Source organism: Poecilia reticulata, linkage group LG22, assembly GCF_000633615.1.
Source record: "Poecilia reticulata strain Guanapo linkage group LG22, Guppy_female_1.0+MT, whole genome shotgun sequence".
NCBI classification, from domain to species: Eukaryota; Metazoa; Chordata; class Actinopteri; order Cyprinodontiformes; family Poeciliidae; genus Poecilia; species Poecilia reticulata.
This window is the reverse complement of record NC_024352.1, coordinates 20574953-20593317: the sequence shown is the minus strand read 5'-3', so window position 1 is coordinate 20593317 and position 18365 is coordinate 20574953. Positions and strand designations below refer to the sequence as shown.

Below are 18365 nucleotides of genomic sequence, written 5' to 3'. Positions count from 1 at the left end.
CAACTTTTGCATTTCAATTATGTTTGTAGTTGCAGCTCACAATGATTGTATTTGATACTGTGTTTGAAATTGTGAATCACAAAAAAAGACATTAAAAAATCAGAGCACAACCGTGAATTGTTTAAGACTGAAATTGAGCATCAAAGCGCAGTGGCCACCGGTTTAAAAAACAGATAAAAAAAAGTCTAATTTTTCCAGTTAGGATGAAGAAGTCAGTAAATCAGCATCTTCAGATATTTAAACCAAAATCTTAGAGACTTTTTAACTGCAGCCCCGTCTTTCATCTGTACTGAATAAATTTGATCTCACCTGCGTCACCTACGAGGTTCAGAAGAAATCTGGATGTTTTTTGCATTATTTTTCAGATTTGAGAGGAAGCCCACTCTCTTGGATGAGATGGAATCCCCAGACAAAAGAGGTTCCAAATGCCCCAAACAATCACAAAGAAAGTTAATTGGAAAATAACTTTTCACCAGTCTTCTGGAATCCTTCCTTGCATTTCTGGGAGAATTTCAGTTTCTCTTCAATGTTTATCTTTGACAAGTTGCTAGAGTTCTTGTCCAGATGGCATTACATCACTCACTTGCTGCAAAATACTAAGCAATTTCTGAACTGGCCACATCATGATTATCCACAGCACCCTTGTCAGCAGGGAGATGATCCAGGCATTTGCGATGCCTGCTTGGTCGTCCTTTAACATGTAGCTACGTCTGTCAGCTTGATGATCCCGAAAACAGTTCAATCAACTGGAGCGGTTTCTTAGATGTGAGGCCAGCTTGATGCAAATTCATTATGGCTGCACGTTGTTTCTTAGAGCTGAGCACTGCTAACACAAGGAGATAGTAATTTCTCTCCCTCTTTGATAACAACCAGCCTGCTAATTAGGTTTATAATGTGGGTCCAGCTGGGCACTTTCAAAGATATATACCTCCACTGATGATAAGAGTTAAAAAAAACAACAAAAAAAAACAACATTTACTGATCAGTTTGGGTGAAAAATACTATAAAAATGATTGCATAGTTAGAAAATAATCTTTTAAACTAACAAAATTCTTTGTAATGTATTATGTGGTCACTCTCACACAATAGTCAAGCACAAAACCTAAATGTTCAAAGTCAAACTGTGTGTCTTTGCACAAAAAGAAGTTTTCATTGGCTGAGAAACTGAGCAAGTCGGCTCCAAACAGGAAGTGTAACTGAGTCCCACCCACTGAGTGAACTGGGAGGTGTCCTTATGCAACATGTCCAGCCTGCTTCACTTCTGCAGAGTCACCGCCAAGAGACAACAGAGCAGGAAAACTGTAAGTTTTTTCATGATTTATGACTTTTGTTTGTTTCCTAATTGCTTTGTATTTTTTATGAACCTGATGTGGGTCAGTGTATAACTGGGAGTGGGTTCACTGAAGCTTGTTTGGTTTCAAGCATTTGGTGACTCTATTTGCTGTGTGAAGGCAGGTAATGTTGCTGCATGAGGTGTTGACAGTACATGAAAAACTATCAGTCCAACAGCTTTTTACAGCTGAAAGTAACACCCTGCTGCCTCCTCTTTCCACCTTCACCAGGTGTTAATCTGTAGAAATGGCCACACTCATGGAAAACGAGGTATTCAAGGCTTTCGCCACCTATGCTGCTATTGTCACACTCAAGATGATGCTAATGGGTCCTGTGACCGCGTACTTCCGCATCACCAGAGGGGTAAGTAACACAAATGGGTTACGGAACAGTTTCTTAATTTTCAAGTTTTACCATTGGTATCTGTACTTACTGATAGGTCACAATGGTTTGTGAGATGATATTAGCATTTCTGCAAACCAGTCGGTGCAGTCTGCTGTAGTCCTACGTGTCAAAACATGTCATTCAGCGCAAAAGTTTCAGAAATGAAGACCTATAACAAAAAATTTCTTTGCCTCTTCTTGCAACAGTTTTGACTCAAAGTGCGCTCTCCCCTTTTTCTGCTGCTGGTTCTGGAATTCCTGGAATGCAGATATAAAACATTGCCATGTGTGCACATGTCGTCTCTCCTTTCAGTCCTTCTCTAACGAAGAAGATGTTGCCAGAAAGACTGACGAGGAAAAGAAGAAGCTGCTGAGAGCTCATCCAGATGTGGAGCGAGCTCAGAGGTGAGACGCTCTACCTTTTATACATGCTCCGGATGGCTTTGGCTCTTGACTGAAATTTTGAAATCCCTCGTGTTGAAGGGGTGGAGGAAAAAGTATTTTCTTTATAAAACTCCAACACATAAAAAAAGTCCAAAAAGTCTAAAAAATAAACCTTTCCTCATGTGTCTAATACTTTGATTGCTTTAATCCCAAGGTAAAAACCTGGATGGTTTTAAATGCACACACAGAGATCAGGTCAACATGGCTGATTTGGTTAGCTTTAATAAAAGCATTATTTAGGGACTTTATTTTGAATTGTTGCAGGAGGGAGAACTGTCCATTCAGTCTGCGGATCAATGCAGCATGAGCTGTGTCAGCGTTTTTGGCTTAAAGGATTTGGGAGGCCAAGGTCCTAAATCTGTGAAGATGGAATGCTCCCTGCAGTGTAGAAGTGAATCTCTGTTTCAAACAAAAGAGTTTCAATATTTGTTGTTTTATTTTTCCCATGAGTGATGCTAAGTGGAACAGGAGATGGATGTACAGATAAGGGCTCTTCTGCGGCAATGTTTTCATTGCTCTATTTTTTATTGAGGAAAAGAAGAAACCAAACTGAACGGTGGAAGCTCCGGCTTTTCTAGGCTATCCACTGTGTGCTCCAACCCTTATCTACGGCAATGGAATCTAAAATGTTCCTTCATGTGGAAGTTTTCCAACAGCAAACCCAATGGAGAGACACCCGAGGGCACATCCAGAGCTCCACGGAGGGATTTTAAATCCCTTCTGGTCTGGAAACCCCTCAGGTTATCCCGGGAGGATCTGTAGGGTGCGAGTGCGGAGAGGAATGGCTGGGTTCCCTGCAGAGCATGTTGCCTCTGATATCTGACCTCCAGTAAGAGAAAGGCGGGAATGACTATTAACTTAGTCAGAGATCATTTGTTTGCATCTTACTGGGATTAAGATGTCACTACTGAGAAACTGATACTTTTACACCATATGAATGTCACTGAGTGACTTATGAGATGCATTTGCATCATTCCAAAACTTATTTCAGGTGTAGTATTCTCAGATTTACCTTTGGACAGTTTGTTTTTAATCATTGTTTTTGCAGTTACTGTGTCGTTGATTTTGCTGACTCATGCAGATGTTTGTAGAGGGAGCAGCTCGAGCATTCACTGCTTCGATTTCAAAATGACACTCTTGTATTATGCAACAGGCCATTAAAAACACCTGCCAGCACGTACACACCAGGTGTGTTAATGGCATATTTGGCAGCTCCTAAAAATCTGAGCTTTGGAGGACACTTTCCTCTGCCTGTTGGTGTTCCTACTTTAACACATGATTTCCTCCTTCCTCTTTGAGGTGAGGTTTGAGAGCCTCACAGTGACTTGTGGAGCTGGCACTGTGTGTCAGGCTCGTAGTCACCTCTTATAAGCAGCCAACACACCACTCTGTGTTTATCCCTCGGGGGAACAGGTTTGTGTCTGAAAAACCAGTTTCTGGCAGTAAAACACAGATGTCACATCTACAGATCATATCAGGTATCCGCCGTTTGCAGGAGACTCCCAGAAAATATGCAATGTTGGCGTAGTCTACCTGAAAAGGTTCATTTCATCTTATAAATTGTCCTGAGTGTTGAAGAAGAAGTACATTTCCACATGTATTATCCGACAAAAAGGACATCAACCGTCATTACCATATCCTGCTACTACTTCCTGAAATGATAAAAGATTTGCTCCTGTATGCAAACCCTTTGTAAATGTGCATAGCTGAAATTAAATGCTTGAAAATAACCTTGAGTCTTGAAAAGATGTATCACTTTTTTTTTTTTTTTTTTTTTTATCCTGCAGGTGTCACCACAACGACCTGGAGAACATTGTTCCATTCTTCTTCATCGGTCTGCTTTACGCCCTGTCTGGACCCAACCTCACCACCGCTTTGATTCACTTCCGTGTATTCACAGCCTCTCGGATCTTCCACAGCTTTGCCTACATCCTGGCCTTTCCCCAGCCCAGCAGAGGGCTTTCCTACGGGGTGGGAATGTTAACCACATTTTCCATGGCCTACAACCTGCTCAGCACAGTTTTCGTCCTGTAGGAAGCATAACACCCTCACCTTCCTGCATGAGAGTTCTGTGATTTTTCTGTGTCATTGCAGCTGACAGACCCTTTAAATATTGGGATTTTTGCATAAGAAAGAGCAAATAAAGTTTTCCATTGACTGTGAGTCATCATTTCTCCCAATAATGAAAAACTCGGAACACAAGTTAATGGAAGCAATAGCTGTGAATAAGGGAGCTGAGAGTGTAAAATTATCAGTGGGAAGAAAAGTGCTTAGATTGTCTTTAGTGGTCAAAGTAAATCTCATAGTTTGCTTGTTGGGTAAACAGTTTTGGGTGTGAAGTGCTCCGTTTGCAACACGTGGAACAAGCAGATCTTTGATATGGTTGAAACTAGCATGTAGCATGTAATTTTTGTTTTTGTTCACAGAATTAAAATAGTTTTTCTTTGAGTTTTTTTGCATTACTCATGGAGTGGACACTTCTAATTTTGGCAATGTTGCTCAAGTGAAAAATGACGCCCATGCCCAATAAATGCGGCAAATTAACAGTAGATATTAATTCCATTGTGTGCAATAATTTCAGAAAGACCCGTGTCGAGTACTGAACCCTGTGGTACCCCATAAGTAATTATGATGTAGAAACTTGAAAAAACTGAACTACTGGAGAAATATGATCTAAAACCAGTTCGGAGTTTTGATCTGCTTTATCAAATGTATCGATACAGAGGCAAAGCCTTCTTTCAAACCTGGTCAAGTTTAAAAGAAGGCACCGTGTTGATTTTAAATATTGTTTTGCTATCTAGTGAAAAGTGTCAGCAGTAAAGAAAATCAGGTCCAAACTTCATTCATCCATTTGAAGTTGAACTTTGCTCTTGTTTTGACAACTCACTGACAACCATAATGGTGCTCGCTCCTGATAAGCTCTGAACTGTAAACAGGATTTGCTGTTTCCTGTAGAATGCTTTTACAGAAAAATGCAACTTTATCTGTAAATTAGATTTTTTTCGTTGAGACGTCTGCGTGGTTAACTCCATGTTTGTGTGCTGTAGCTCGCTGGCTTTGTACAAGTTGCCCGTGAGTTTTAACCTTTATCTGCTCTGCTCTGCAACTGTCTGATGGGTGGGTGTAGAGCACACTCATTTACTCTGTAATAAGACTTTTGGCACAATTCATATCATGTAGTAGCAGAACAGACAGAGTTTATGTATTACTTAGCTGCGCTTAAACATTCTGAATCCTCAGAAATGTTTCCATAGATTTGTCTCAACAAATGGTCAGATATTTTTCAGGTAATGGCCTCAGTCAGGGGGATATCAGCAAAAGTAATCAAACAACTTAAATCACAACAAGAGCAAACACCGTGAAGTAAAACATTCCAGAACTAGTCATGCTCATTAAACTTTTGGTCTGCTCATTTTCACACATTCCAACCACAAGCTATTTTATTGGAACTGCATGTGGTAAAGTAAAAAATTAGCAAGATTATAAGGTGGAATGAAAACCACACGTTTTTTTTTTTAAATAAAGCTCTGAAAAGTTTGGCATGCATTTTATTCAGCAAATAGTATTCAAGAGAACTGTTTACAATGCAACCACTGTTTGCTGCAGTTGCAGCTGTAAGATCTTTGGAGTTCATAACTGCATATCTACTGACTGAAATATTTGCCAATTTGTTTTTGAGAAATATGTCTACCTCAAGCTGAAAATATGTTTTTAAGTGTTGTCAGATATTCCTGATTGGATTTAGCTCAAGACTTTGACTACACCATTCTAATACTTTAACGTGTTTTCCTCCATTGCAGCTCTAGCTATGTATATATTTATGATTTATGGCTTTTATCCACTTTTCCATAAAAGGCAGATTTGCAGAATGCCTGACTATTAACAGTCTTCTTGACAAATTCTTCTACATATTCGTACGCTTGAATTTTTTTTTTCTGATGACGATTTACACAAACTCCACCAGATTTCCTAAACTTGTTTTAATGATCTACTTTCCTTTAAACTTCTTCACAGCTTCCTCCGTGACTTGTCACACGTCCCCTCTTACACAACCTTTGAGACCTTCACAAGAAAAGCTTGATTTATATTACAAATAAATCACACAAGTGTATGCTATTTACAAGTTGGGTGACTTTTGGAGGCAATGGGTTGCTCTGGATTTTATTTAAGAGTGTCGGATTAAATAGGGCTGAATAAAGAATGCATGCCACACTATTCAGATTTTAATCTAATAGTTGTGATTACTCAATCAAACAAAGTCCCATTAGAATACTTTGAAGTTGTAAGGTGACACACTTCAAGGGGAATACTTTTGAAAAAGCTGCATCTGCAGCTACCTGTTCATATCACCATGGTAACTGACTCTAAAACATGGAGAGCATTATAGGTAGTTTCTGATCAAAAGAGGATGTGAAGCTTTGGGTGAAAACAATTTCTGCTGCAGAGCAACAGATTTGCATACTATTCCACATCTCCCCCCCCCCTCTTACTGTTTCCTCTCATTAATTCAAAGGCTGATCAGGGCTGAGATGGTTTACCACCCTGTTAGGAGCTCGCCTTAAGCCAAACTGTTTGACTAACTGCTGCTGACCTAATGTTTATTTTCCTCTGACAAAACAGATGCCTTGTTTCCCAGGAAGTGTTTTATTTGAAATAGCTTTGAGCATGGATTTTCTTTTAAATAAAATGAAATTGTCCAACGAGGCTCCTGTAAAACAGTTCACCTCTCTGAGATCTATGAAGGATCCCCAGCAGTTCTGCTCAGTGGGAAATTATGCTCTGCTGTTCAGAGGAAAGCCATAAAACACTTCTGATTATTGGGAGGCCAAATGAATTGCCCACACCCCCACCGTTTCTCTGCATCATCGGAGTGTTGGTGGCGATAAATAACTTATTGATTTGATTGAGCTGAAACATGAGAGTCTGCACAAGCCCTGAGCCATATGGATGTAATTGAAGCAGCAGACCACATTTGTCTTGATTATGGTCCATTTGGTCCAATAAGGAACAGGTAGCTGCAGCGCCGTTTGTCTCAGTCTCAGCAGGGGAACATGGAACTTACTTTTCTGTTTTGGCTCTTCTACCATATTTTCCAGCCAAAACTGGTCATTTTGCGAAACTGAAACTGTTGACTTTAACATTAAATACACCTTTCTCAACAGGTGAGGGCGCACCTTCTCCATCTATAATGAGACATTTAAGTGACTTGAAACCATTCCTCCCTCTCTGACACCTCCAGACCTGGGCCCCAATCCGGCCCGGGACCGGGGGCAACCGCCCCCCCCAGCCCCTCCTATAGCTCCGCCCCTGGATGGATGGTGGATCAAAGGACATTTAAACATTTTTATGAGATGAATTAGAAATTAAATTGTCTTATTTTCTGATCGCAGGTCATGATCTCCTAATGTGAACCATGATTTTCACCTACTCATCACCCAATCGAATCCAACATCAACAGATGAACATATGGATCAACATGCAATATGCAGGACAAACATTCTTCTTATTAAAATTAATCACATTGTTCTGACTTTATTTAAATACACATTTTAATCTGCTTACACTGTCTACACATTAGGTTTAATGTTTTATGAGGATTATGGTTTGAATCTTATGATTGAAATGTTTGTGTGAAATTGTGCCTAATTTCACACAAACCCTTCAGAAGCTGACATCCATGGAAACTATTCCTCGGGTCTTTAATTCTGCATTTATACACCAGACTGAGATGGTCTCAGTTAATAAAGCTCAGCTCCTTGTGGATGTTGAATGCATGAGCTGGGGAACAGAGGGAAGCCTCAATGCTTCTGTTGCCCATGCTGGAAGTTGCTGTTGTGAATCTGCTAATTACAGCACGCCCATGCACATGTTGCACTAACGATTAACCTCATAAAGTGTAGCAGAGGGTTATGCATGCGTTTAGAGCTGCTGATTTTTCTTTGAGAGAAGGTTCAGGGTGCACCAGTCTGAGATGAGATTAAAGAAAGAATCCTTCCAACAAAACCTGGCTTTAGAAAACAGAGGATAGAAAAGCCTTAATGAGTAAACAGTTACAACATAAATATCTTTATGTCATTTTCATCCTCAGGCCTTTGGACATGTGTGCCAAATGTGGTCACCTGCATAAAGAAATCGCATTTACATGATGGAAAAAAGATTTGTTCCTCAAGGCGTTTGTTGTTCTACGATCTCTACTGGACTTTTCTCTATTAATGCCGCCATGACACATTGAATTGAAAGTGAGCTTTGCCAGGGGCACTGATACAAACTGGATGCTTCTCTGCTCTGTTCCTTCCAACAACAAGCTGGAACGCTGGTCTGTCTGACCACAGTCTGCTTTCCACTGTGTGATGGTTTGCCCCGGATCCCTCTGAGCACAGAGAAGTGGACTCCACTTCTGAACAAGGTTAATATAAGGCTTGTTTTTTTTTTTTCACAGTGAAGTTTGAAGTAGCATCTGTGTAATTCTGCAATGTAGAGCTTGACTAAATTTCCTGAAGTAATCCCTCCATGCGGTTCTGTCAGCTATCGAGGAACGAAGGTTTTTTGATGCAGAACCATCTGGGGCGTTCGAGATGACGCATGTCCAGCTAAGAGCTGTTCTCAAAAAATACCCCATCGTCCTTGAGAAGTTTTAAGATATTTTTGAAATGTAGGAGGAATATGCACATTCATATTAATATTTCTTAAGGGAATTGTACTTTCTAAAAAAGAGAAGAAAGATGTTAGCAAAAACTTTACTCTGATTATATTGTCTGGAAATTAGCAGCAAAGTCCAATGCTCACACAGTAGTCTACCTAAGCATAGCAATAAGGTTTAAATCATACAGCCTGAACTACTTCTTCAAAAGAAATACGCAACATTTGTAGTAAGGTCTCTGCATCAGAAATATATACTGCTTTTGTCAGTATTCTGTAAAAATCTAAAGGTTTAAGTATCTACTCTTTCTATTTTCTTTTTTGCATATGCTAAATCCGACATAAACCAAAACTGCCACCTATGTGCAGTCGATTATTGTCTTTGTTTGGCCTCTTCGGGTCCGACGCCCATCAACTTCGGCTGACTTGTTGTAGTGCACAGGAAAAGAAAAAGAAACCAGCCAGTGCATTAGGATTCAAAGAAGGGGCAGTGGAGAAAGTTGAGAGGCAAACAAGACTTAATGCTCCCCTGAGGCAACCGACATGATTCAAACAGAAAGCTGCTGCTGGCCTTCTGCTACAACTCAATAATCAATCTGAGGCCTTTCCAGCGGTAGGAATGGATCCATAACGCATCCACATGAACTCATCTGTGTCTCTGTAAACACATTACAGGTGAGCCTTAAAGGGGCTGAAAACCCAGGAGATAAATTTAAGCCACGATGTGGAAAATATTGGTTGGAGTCAGAGGATCGCTCAGCTGAATGCCCCGCTACAGAGGAATGACTGAAATCTTGCAACAAAGGGAATTGATGAGAAATAAAGGGAAGAGATGTTTGATATAAAAAGATGAGTGGGATGAATATGGTTGTAGACAAGATAATTAGATTAAGGACAACAAGGAGGGATGATGAGGATGGGTGGGATGATAGAGAGCCTCATTGAGGCACAAGGAGCATTAGGTTCATTAAACAGCCTCAAAATGAGAAATAGCAGGAAAGAATGTGATCAGAAGAGGTAAAATGGTGATGAAAAGGATAAGTGGGATTAATAGTTATAAGATTGATTGTAAAAATGGAGGAATGCAAATGTGATGATGAGGGTCAATAAACAGGAATGAGGGCGAAAATGAATATTGAAAACTGTCTCTATAAAGGGATGAAGAGAACGACTGGGATGAACAGGAAACATGAAGAGGAATAAGGATGATTAGTGTGATTAAAATACATCTGAATCAGAGAGACGAGAAAGACAAATGTGAGGAATGGGTTTGAAGAGAAGGAAGCAAATAGTAATATTAAGGCTTGGGATAAACATAGTGAAGAACACTAATGTGATCAAAACAAGACTGGAGGAGGATGAGTGTGAGGAATGAGGAGAGAAAAGGGACGATAAGAATGATAAATATTGATTTATATTGGGATGAAAGGGGATTTCAAGGAGTGATGAGGAGGATAAAATGGATAAAACATTGTGTTATACAGAGAGGTAATTATATTCACATGACGATAAGGATCTGTGAAGAGGAATGAAGTGGAATAGGGTTGTATTTAAAAATCAGGGGGATAGTCTGACATAATAGACTCAAATCAGAGAGAACGACCCGAAAATGGATTGTAAATAGGAAAAACTATAAGAAAGGAGGAGGGGATATAAGAAAAGTGTTACATTTGTTTATTTCATTAATTTACAGTTGAATACAATGACCATGTCACATGTTGACATGAATAAAAGTTTTGAATGAAAAGGAGTAGTTGGAAGGACGACCACTTACATGTGATTGTGCCTGTCATGTGGGGAGGACCAGAAGATAAGAATTGCTGTTCAGGTACCAGAAGTAAGCAGTTCTGTTGTTTGCATGCTGAGTTGTTAAAGGCGTGAGCTGCAACATCTACACAGCGTCTCATTTTTCAAAATAAACTGTATCCTACAGGACCACGACTTCTTTAAGCACTGCTATATTATGTTAGAAACATGGTGGCAATTCAGAATTGAAAATAATGAACTGCTTAAACCAGAGTTTCATAAACTTAATTATAAAAAAGTTGATGTTTTTTTGTAGATTTGGAGTGTTATTCTATACGCACTCCTTTCAGGCACAAGAGAACATCAGGTTGGACCAAACATTCTTGGTCTCTTCACGTGGAAAAACCTGCCGTCCTCAGAGGATTTTCACTTCCCTAGCATCCTCCCAGAGGGAGCAGTGCTTCAGTCGGCTCCACCTTAGAAAACCCCTCATCAGGGAGCTGACTGATGCTCTACCAAGAAAAGATCTGATGATATACAATGCAGCATGTATATGACTCATTTTGTGCGACTCATCATTTTGTTTGACAAAACAAAAAAAGAAATCCTCTGCTTTTTGACAGAGGTTTTAAAAATAAGCCCATTTTGTGTAAAGACCAGACTAGCAGTAAAGCAAGGTGGTGGAGGAAACATTCTGTGGGTTCTTTACAGCTGATTCTTTTCTTAATGTACAGATTGTCTATAGCAGCTCCCTCTGTGCTCTAGTCAGGCAGCGGAAAGTCAAATATAAGTGAGCTGAATTCAACCGGCTGGTCTCCGGTTGGTTCCATGAAAAAACTTCAGCCAACTGCCTCGTCAACCCTGCCTGACATTTGAGCTGAATTTGACATTAGAATAACATGCTGAAGGTTTCAGTATTTAAAGTCAGAAAAAAGAGAAACAAAAGAAAAGTGGAGGTGTAGGTCTAAAAAAACCCAACAAATCACAGTGAAAGGTGAGTCTGAAAGCCTTCGGATTCCTGGCAGGACCTCCAACACACACCAACTGCTCTGAAATGTCACAGTATGCTAATGATTCATTATTATAACTGGCTGCTCTCAACGCAGTGTTCACTCTGAAACCATGAGGGGAATTCTTTTCCCCCATGCTTGGGACTTTAAGTTCAAATCCTCTTATACTTTAACTCATCAGTGTGAAGTAAATGTTTATTACGCAAAGGGAAGGCTGTGCAAAGAGGACACCATCAGCATTTAGATTGCTTTCATCAGGGAGATCTGATTTCCACTGGCGATAAAATCTATTGGGAAAATTAATTCAGTAAAAGGAAGAGGGCAGGTCTGATGTTTTACCTCGGAGCTACAGGTACACATGCTTCAACTGAATCTATATAACTGGATCATATGTTCCTAGAAGTGAACTTGATTAAATTGCTTTATAAAATGTCTTGAAATGATATTTGCTGGGAATTGGCACAGCAGAAATTAACTGTTTTTAATGACATAGGTTGTAAATGTAAAAGAGGAACAGTAGTGCTAGTTTGTTAAATGCTAATTTATTAAGTGAAAAACAAATCTATAAATAAATAAAATGGATTCTTAATAGTAAATAAATAAAATAAACATTTAAAAGTAAATTTAAAAAAACGAAAAGAAATTAAAAGTAGACAAAATATATTCATCACAGAAACACTCTGAGAAATATGTAGGAACTAATACTTATAATAATGGATAAATAAGATTATAAATAAATAAAATTACCAAACAGCAAGAAGAAATAAGTGAATAATAATTAAATCAATTAGATATCATAATTTCTAATATGTCAGTGATTGCTATTCTTTTCATCAAGAACAAATGTAAAAAAAATAAAAAAACAAATGCAAAAATTTCTTTAAAAAATCTTTTATCAAATCTAATCTACCACCTACAATCAGCACCACTTTTAACTAAACGTGTCTATTGATCCTGAGCAAATACTGGCACCCTGTGGCGATTTGCGGGTATTGCACCGAGCTGATCAGAATTAATCTAAACTGCGTGGTTTCAGCTCTTCTTCCCTTCATCCTGCTACTTTTAAACCTGTGTCAAACAATACAAAATCTTTTTTTTTTCGTTCTTTGGTGTGGCTTGACCAGAATTAAGGGAACAGTTGCAGATGCTGTTTCAGAAAACAAGCTGAATTTCTATGTCCAACTTCTACATGGTGATATTTACCTCAGAAAGAAGACGAGAGAAACAGGTTTCACTGCATGCTTTCTGCAGCTGGATGCTGCTGCACCAATCAGATTCATGAGACAAACCAACAACACAGTGGAAAAACCTGTCAGAGTATCAACTGGTGTGTGCAAACAAATGACCGAAGAAGCAAATAATCATTGTGTTGCAGCTGTTCAGTCAAAGTCCAGGTCTGATTGAGATGCTGGAGAGCCTACCTTTGCCTGACTCCCTGCTCAGGTTTTACAGAGCTGAACGGTTTACAAACATCTGCTTCAACCTGATTTTCATGTTGTGTTAAGGTTGTAGAAAGGAATGTTTTCAGCTCTACAAATCAACAGATCCAGTTTTGGTTCAAGAGACGATCCTTTAACACAGTTTAGTCTGAGCTGACCCGAGGCAAACATAACCTACCAGGTTTTAGGCGTAAAATTAGAGCTCTAACTTAACCTGTCACTCTTGTATTTTTTTTAAATGGTTCTTTTTGTTTTTTCCTTTTGACTTCATCTTATTCGTGCATATTTCCAGCTAAAAAAAGACACAAAAGGAACGCCCCCTTGGAGGTAAGATAGCTCAGGTGTGAGGAAGACAGGCTCATTCAAAACAAGACGAAGAACGGTCGGAACAGCTGGGACTTCCAACATGTCTGGGAAAAAATTTGCCGGTAAGAAAAGACTCTGACGAATGTCTTTTTTTTTTTTGCTTTTGGTTTAAGAGGTTGGGCTGACTTTCTTAACTCAGAATGTGTGTTCCGGTTTCTGTTCAAATGCATCCATCTCAGCAGTACTTTCAGCATGTCAGTTTGAAAGAAGTTGGGGTTTTTATTGAAATTAATCATGTTGGTTTAATGGTAAATCTAAAAATATATGAATAGTTAGCATTTTACCAACACTATGCTTTGCAGACATACCTGAAGATCATGTGGTGAACTATTTCTTGACCCAGAAGAAATATTGCTGTCTGGTTTATCTTTTGGAAGTTGATAAATTTAGCAGTTGTTTGAATTTTAAAGTTCATCTTTAAAAAAAAAAGGTTTGAATTAAAACTCCAAATAGTTTTTTTTTTTGTTTTTGCTGAAAGAGCATAACTCACTTGTTTGGAGAAATATGTATGTTTTATCCAGACTATTGTTGCTAATCATTAAGTAAAAAATTTTAAAGGAAAGAAACCACAAAAAAACAGGAGCACACCTCAAAATTTTAGCAAAAAATCTGTAAGGAAAGTGAAGCCCTTTTTTTTTGTCAGATGTCCAGATTTAATCTATTTTTAGACATTGTTCCTGTTTAAAAAAAACATCACGAGCTAAGCATGACACAGCATTTTTGTGGCAGTGACTCAGAGATTTTAAAGTTGAAGATCCAGCTCACAGATAAAAAACAAACAATGACTTATCCAAAACAACAAAGGTTGTTATAAAATGAGCAGAAGAAGGAATAAAGGGAAAAACAAACCTCATGAATCGCATTTAAAATACGTCTTATTTTAAATTGAGCCTTTAAAGACCCAGAATTATAATTAATTTTTACTTTGATGCACCTAAGTTGTTACTAATCAACCTACCTGACAGCATGAAAAAGGCTAGAAAACCTACAAAGAAAAACATAATATCTGGATATATGTATCCAAGTTGGTTTGAATACATTTTGTCCACTTGATAAATGAATGTAGCATTTGAAATAGCATCTAAATAAAACATGTCATTTCAGGTGTTACACTGGCAGAGTATTATCTCATTGGAGATCAGTTTTCTTCTGGTGTGTGCACAGTGCAGCCAGCAGTGCAGCACTGTCATGATGAATGGTGTATTTCTATCCAACAGGGTTCACAAGCGGAATAGATCCAAGGGAGAGGAGAATTATTCTAGTCGGGAAGACTGGAGTTGGGAAGAGTGCCACAGGAAACACCATCCTTGGGAGGGAGGCTTTTGAGTCAGACCTGTCTCCATCTTCTCTGACAGCAGAATGCCATAAAGCCCGGGGGGTCGTTAACGGCCGGAATGTGGCCGTTATCGACACGCCAGGATTGTTTGACACAGACTTTACCCAAGAGGACGTGCTGAAGAAAATCAAGATGTGCATCTCTCTGTGCGCTCCGGGTCCTCACGCCTTCCTGGTGACTCTTGAGTTGGGCAGGTTCACGCAGGAGGAGAAGGATACCGTCAAGATAATCCAGGACACCTTTGGAGAAGATGCTCAGAGGTACACAATGGTGCTGTTTACTCATGGAGACCAGCTGAAGAATCAGACCATTGAAAACTTTATTTCAGAGAGCGCAGACCTGCGAGCCCTGATTGACAAGTGCCAGGGCAGATACCACGTCTTCAACAACGAGATCAAAGACCCAAAGCAGACCTACTTGCTTTTAGACAAGATTGAAGAGATGGTTGCGGCCAATGGCGGAGGGTACTACACAAATGCAATGTTTGAAAAAGCAGAGGCTGCCATATTGAAGGAAAAGGAGCGAATACTGAAGGAAATGGAAGAACAGCAGAAGAGGGAGCTGGACCAGCTCAGAGTCAAGTACAGTGAAGCCGTTTACCGCATGGAGGAGACCAAGGTGATCATGCACTACCACCAGGAGGCACGCAGCCGAGCTGAGAAGAAAAACGAATTCCTCACCGCGCCAACAATTGCTGTGGCCACGACCTGCGGTGCCGCCATTGGAGGTGTGCTGGGTGTGTGTGGCGGACCAATCGGAGTGGCAGTTGGGATCGCTGCCGGAGCTGCAGTCGGAGCTGCTGTTGGGGCGTTGACAATATCAGTTAGCAAAAACTGTCACATTCAATAACACGAGAGGGGCAAATTCAGCTCTCAGTCTGTCTCTGATTAATGTAGAAATACATAGAGCTTTCAGCAGCTTCTTTTCTGTCAACTTGATTTTGCATAGATTAAATCAGTAAACAAACATGCTTGATAGGATAAAATAGATTTGTCTAATTAAATGCTACATTCCTGTTTATTCCTGAAAGGAAATGCTATACACGAGTATGAATCTTTTTTTAACTGTGAAAGACTGTTGAACTACAACTACATGTACTGCAGCTGTATGTAATCCTGTTCCATATATTGAGAATTCTCTAAATATTAAGGGATCCAAATCTGGAGATGCTGGGAAACTGTACATTGTCTCTGAAATCAAATCACAAACACCAATCAGGTGATGGATAGATTGGCGAGGGAGCACATCGTTGTTTTATTATGTACATCTTGATCCAATCACATGAAATGATTGTGATTTTGATTCCAATATTCCCTTTGATTTTGAAAACTGTAACATTCTGACATTTTACAAATTAGAAATAAAGACAAAAATGACACAAAAATAAAAGTCTTCTTTCTATTTTAAACATAGCAAAACTAAACTGATTATCATTGATTTATTTCACATTAATGATACCAGTTTGATTCATGGTCTCAGCATACTGGCTTCTAAATTTGAGGTTTTGTGGGTGGTTTTTATTCTGATATACTGACTGCTGGTGACATTTTGTTTTTGTTTTCCTTTTATAGATCTGTTTGGCTTTCATTTTTATTGTTTTACATAAATAAAGATCAGTTTTTCATCATGATGATCCTGGTTTTCAGTTTCTTTTTAATCACATGTAACTTATAGTCATAAAATAAGTATTTCAAAGGTTAGATCAGAGGGTAAACTGATGTTTTTTTATTATTATTATTTTTATGTAACCTATAAATCATATGTTACTGACTTTCTGTGCTTCTACTGGGATTTTATTTTAGCTTAAGTCCCCATGATATTTCCTCCTTGGTTTTCCACACTGGGATTGTTCTGACTGGTGTCTAGTCTTTGTCAAATCTGAGCCATCCAATTAAAAATGTTGTTAAATTTGCTTAAGATTATACTACAGTGATCAAACTGTTTCCTCAGACTTCAGACTCATACAGAATCATCATCAACACAAGAACAAAAGACACCAAAGTTGTTGCTGTGTTTGTCTGCAGGATCTAAGAAGAGCAGCAAGGACACACTCCGAATTGTAATGCTGGGGAAAACCGGAGAAGGGAAGAGTGCCACAGGAAACACCATAGTGGGAAGTGAAGTGTTCCAGTCGGTGGCGTGTCCATCTTCCTGGACACTCGATTGTAAGAAGGCTGATGCAGAGGTCTTGGGCCGAAAGGTTACAGTAGTTGACACGCCGGGGCTGTTTGACACCAATTTCCAGGAGAAGAAAGTTTTGGAGAAAATTGAAACATGCATCTCTTTGAGTGCTCCGGGTCCTCATGTCTTTCTGGTGGTTAAGAAGCTTGGAAGATTCACCAAGGAGGAGGAAGAAACCATGAAGATTATTCTGAAGATGTTTGGTTCTGAGGCTGCCCAGTATTCATTGCTGCTGTTCACACATGGAGACAAACTGAAGAAACAAACTATTGAGCAGTTTATTTCTAAGAGTTCAGCCCTCGAAGAGTTTGTCATGGCTTTTTCCGGTAGATACCATGTCTTCAACAACGAAGTGGCAAGTGAGGAACAAGTCCGCCAGCTGCTGGAGAAAATTGATCAAATGGTTCAGGAGAACCATGGCAAACACTACACCAAATGGATGATTAGGAGAGCAAAACAGGCCTCAAAGAGGAGCGAACGAAGAGCTTTGGAGATGCAGAAGAAAAACGAGATGGAGAGGAAGAACACGCTGAAGATGGAGGTGGATCAAGAGATGACGGCATCGGGTCGAAAGAAGAAACCCAACAAGTGTCGTGTGCAGTGAGAAACTCGTCTTGGTTTTTGGGGACGATATGGTGTGGAGTTTACCTCTGTTTCTTCACTGAAGTTTTTGACCTGAAATTGTGTTGTATTGTGTGAAACATTATCAGTTACATTAAGGTGTTTTCTATTTTTTGGAGGGCGGGGGGATTGTTCAGAAAATAAATTTTTGTCAAGTATTATTTCCTTTAACTTGTTATAAATGGTTGTGCAAGTCAATTTGACAGACTGAGAGTGAAGTAAATGCAAACAGGACAGGGTCATGTTATTTTTTCAGCCTTTAATAATATAAAGGTTTCAGTAAATTCCTGTTTTAGAGTGTAAATTTAAGTCAACTTTAAAAACTCCTAACCACAGCAGACATGTGTAGAAACCTATAGCAAAAACAGACTAACAGAACTTGGAACGATGTAATTTTCCAAATAATTTTTGGTTTAAATTATTTAATACTTAGTCTGAGTACTAGTTTTAGACGTGAAAACAACAGCTGTGTTATCTCCTGATTAGTGACCCCTACATTTTGAAAGCAAAATTAGTTTGTTTTTGTGTATCATATGGATCAGCTGATAGTCCTTCACAGAATCCTCCATATTTACCATTATGTATCTTGCTAATGTACAATTTCATGTTCTCTGTTCTGTCGTTTATATTTTAGGCTTCCTGTTAATTTTAAAATGACTGTTCTTTTGTTAAGTATAGCTTTGGAAATGTGTTTATTTTTATATGTTCTTTTCCGGTTTTAGTCATCAATAAAGATCTCCCTTGGAAATATAAATGACGTTGTTTCTATATAAATTGCAAATAAATTATCTAAAAGCATGCGATGATGCTTAATAATGCTTAGTTGGATAAAAGCTGGAGAAAGCTAAACATATGCTGCACATTGCCC

The 18365-nt window shown here is 39.0% G+C and overlaps 3 protein-coding genes across 3 annotated transcripts; all 3 read left to right on the top strand.

The window, feature by feature from the left end:
* The first annotated feature begins 1189 nt into the window (after positions 1 to 1189).
* On the top strand, positions 1190 to 4322 carry LOC103458968 (microsomal glutathione S-transferase 1). The gene is made up of 4 exons (XM_008400126.1): positions 1190 to 1301; positions 1563 to 1695; positions 2029 to 2120; positions 3947 to 4322. Exons 2-4 carry the CDS (start codon positions 1579 to 1581, stop codon positions 4191 to 4193), a joined length of 456 nt encoding a protein of 151 aa, XP_008398348.1. The 5' UTR covers positions 1190 to 1301; positions 1563 to 1578; the 3' UTR covers positions 4194 to 4322.
* An 8739-nt stretch (positions 4323 to 13061) lies between these two features.
* On the top strand, positions 13062 to 16335 carry LOC103458969 (GTPase IMAP family member 7-like). Its single transcript, XM_008400127.2, has 2 exons — positions 13062 to 13421; positions 14577 to 16335. Exons 1-2 carry the CDS (start codon positions 13400 to 13402, stop codon positions 15542 to 15544), a joined length of 990 nt encoding a protein of 329 aa, XP_008398349.1. The 5' UTR covers positions 13062 to 13399; the 3' UTR covers positions 15545 to 16335.
* Positions 16336 to 16757: 422 nt separating this feature from the next.
* LOC103459066 (GTPase IMAP family member 4-like) lies at positions 16758 to 17480 on the top strand. The gene has a single exon (XM_008400296.1). It carries the CDS (start codon positions 16758 to 16760, stop codon positions 17478 to 17480), a length of 723 nt encoding a protein of 240 aa, XP_008398518.1.
* The last annotated feature ends 885 nt before the right edge of the window (positions 17481 to 18365 follow it).

Bases quoted from the DNA above. Each gene is read 5' to 3' on its own strand.
- LOC103459066 (XM_008400296.1), top strand. From the start codon at position 16,758: ATGCTGGGGAAAACCGGAGAAGGGAAGAGTGCCACAGGAAACACCATA.
- LOC103458968 (XM_008400126.1), top strand. From the start codon at position 1,579: ATGGCCACACTCATGGAAAACGAGGTATTCAAGGCTTTCGCCACCTAT. The intron at 1,696-2,028 runs GTAAGTAACACA...CTCTCCTTTCAG, and splicing joins ACTTCCGCATCACCAGAGGG to TCCTTCTCTAACGAAGAAGA. The intron at 2,121-3,946 runs GTGAGACGCTCT...TTTATCCTGCAG, and splicing joins GATGTGGAGCGAGCTCAGAG to GTGTCACCACAACGACCTGG.
- LOC103458969 (XM_008400127.2), top strand. From the start codon at position 13,400: ATGTCTGGGAAAAAATTTGCCG. The intron at 13,422-14,576 runs GTAAGAAAAGAC...TCTATCCAACAG, and splicing joins GTCTGGGAAAAAATTTGCCG to GGTTCACAAGCGGAATAGAT.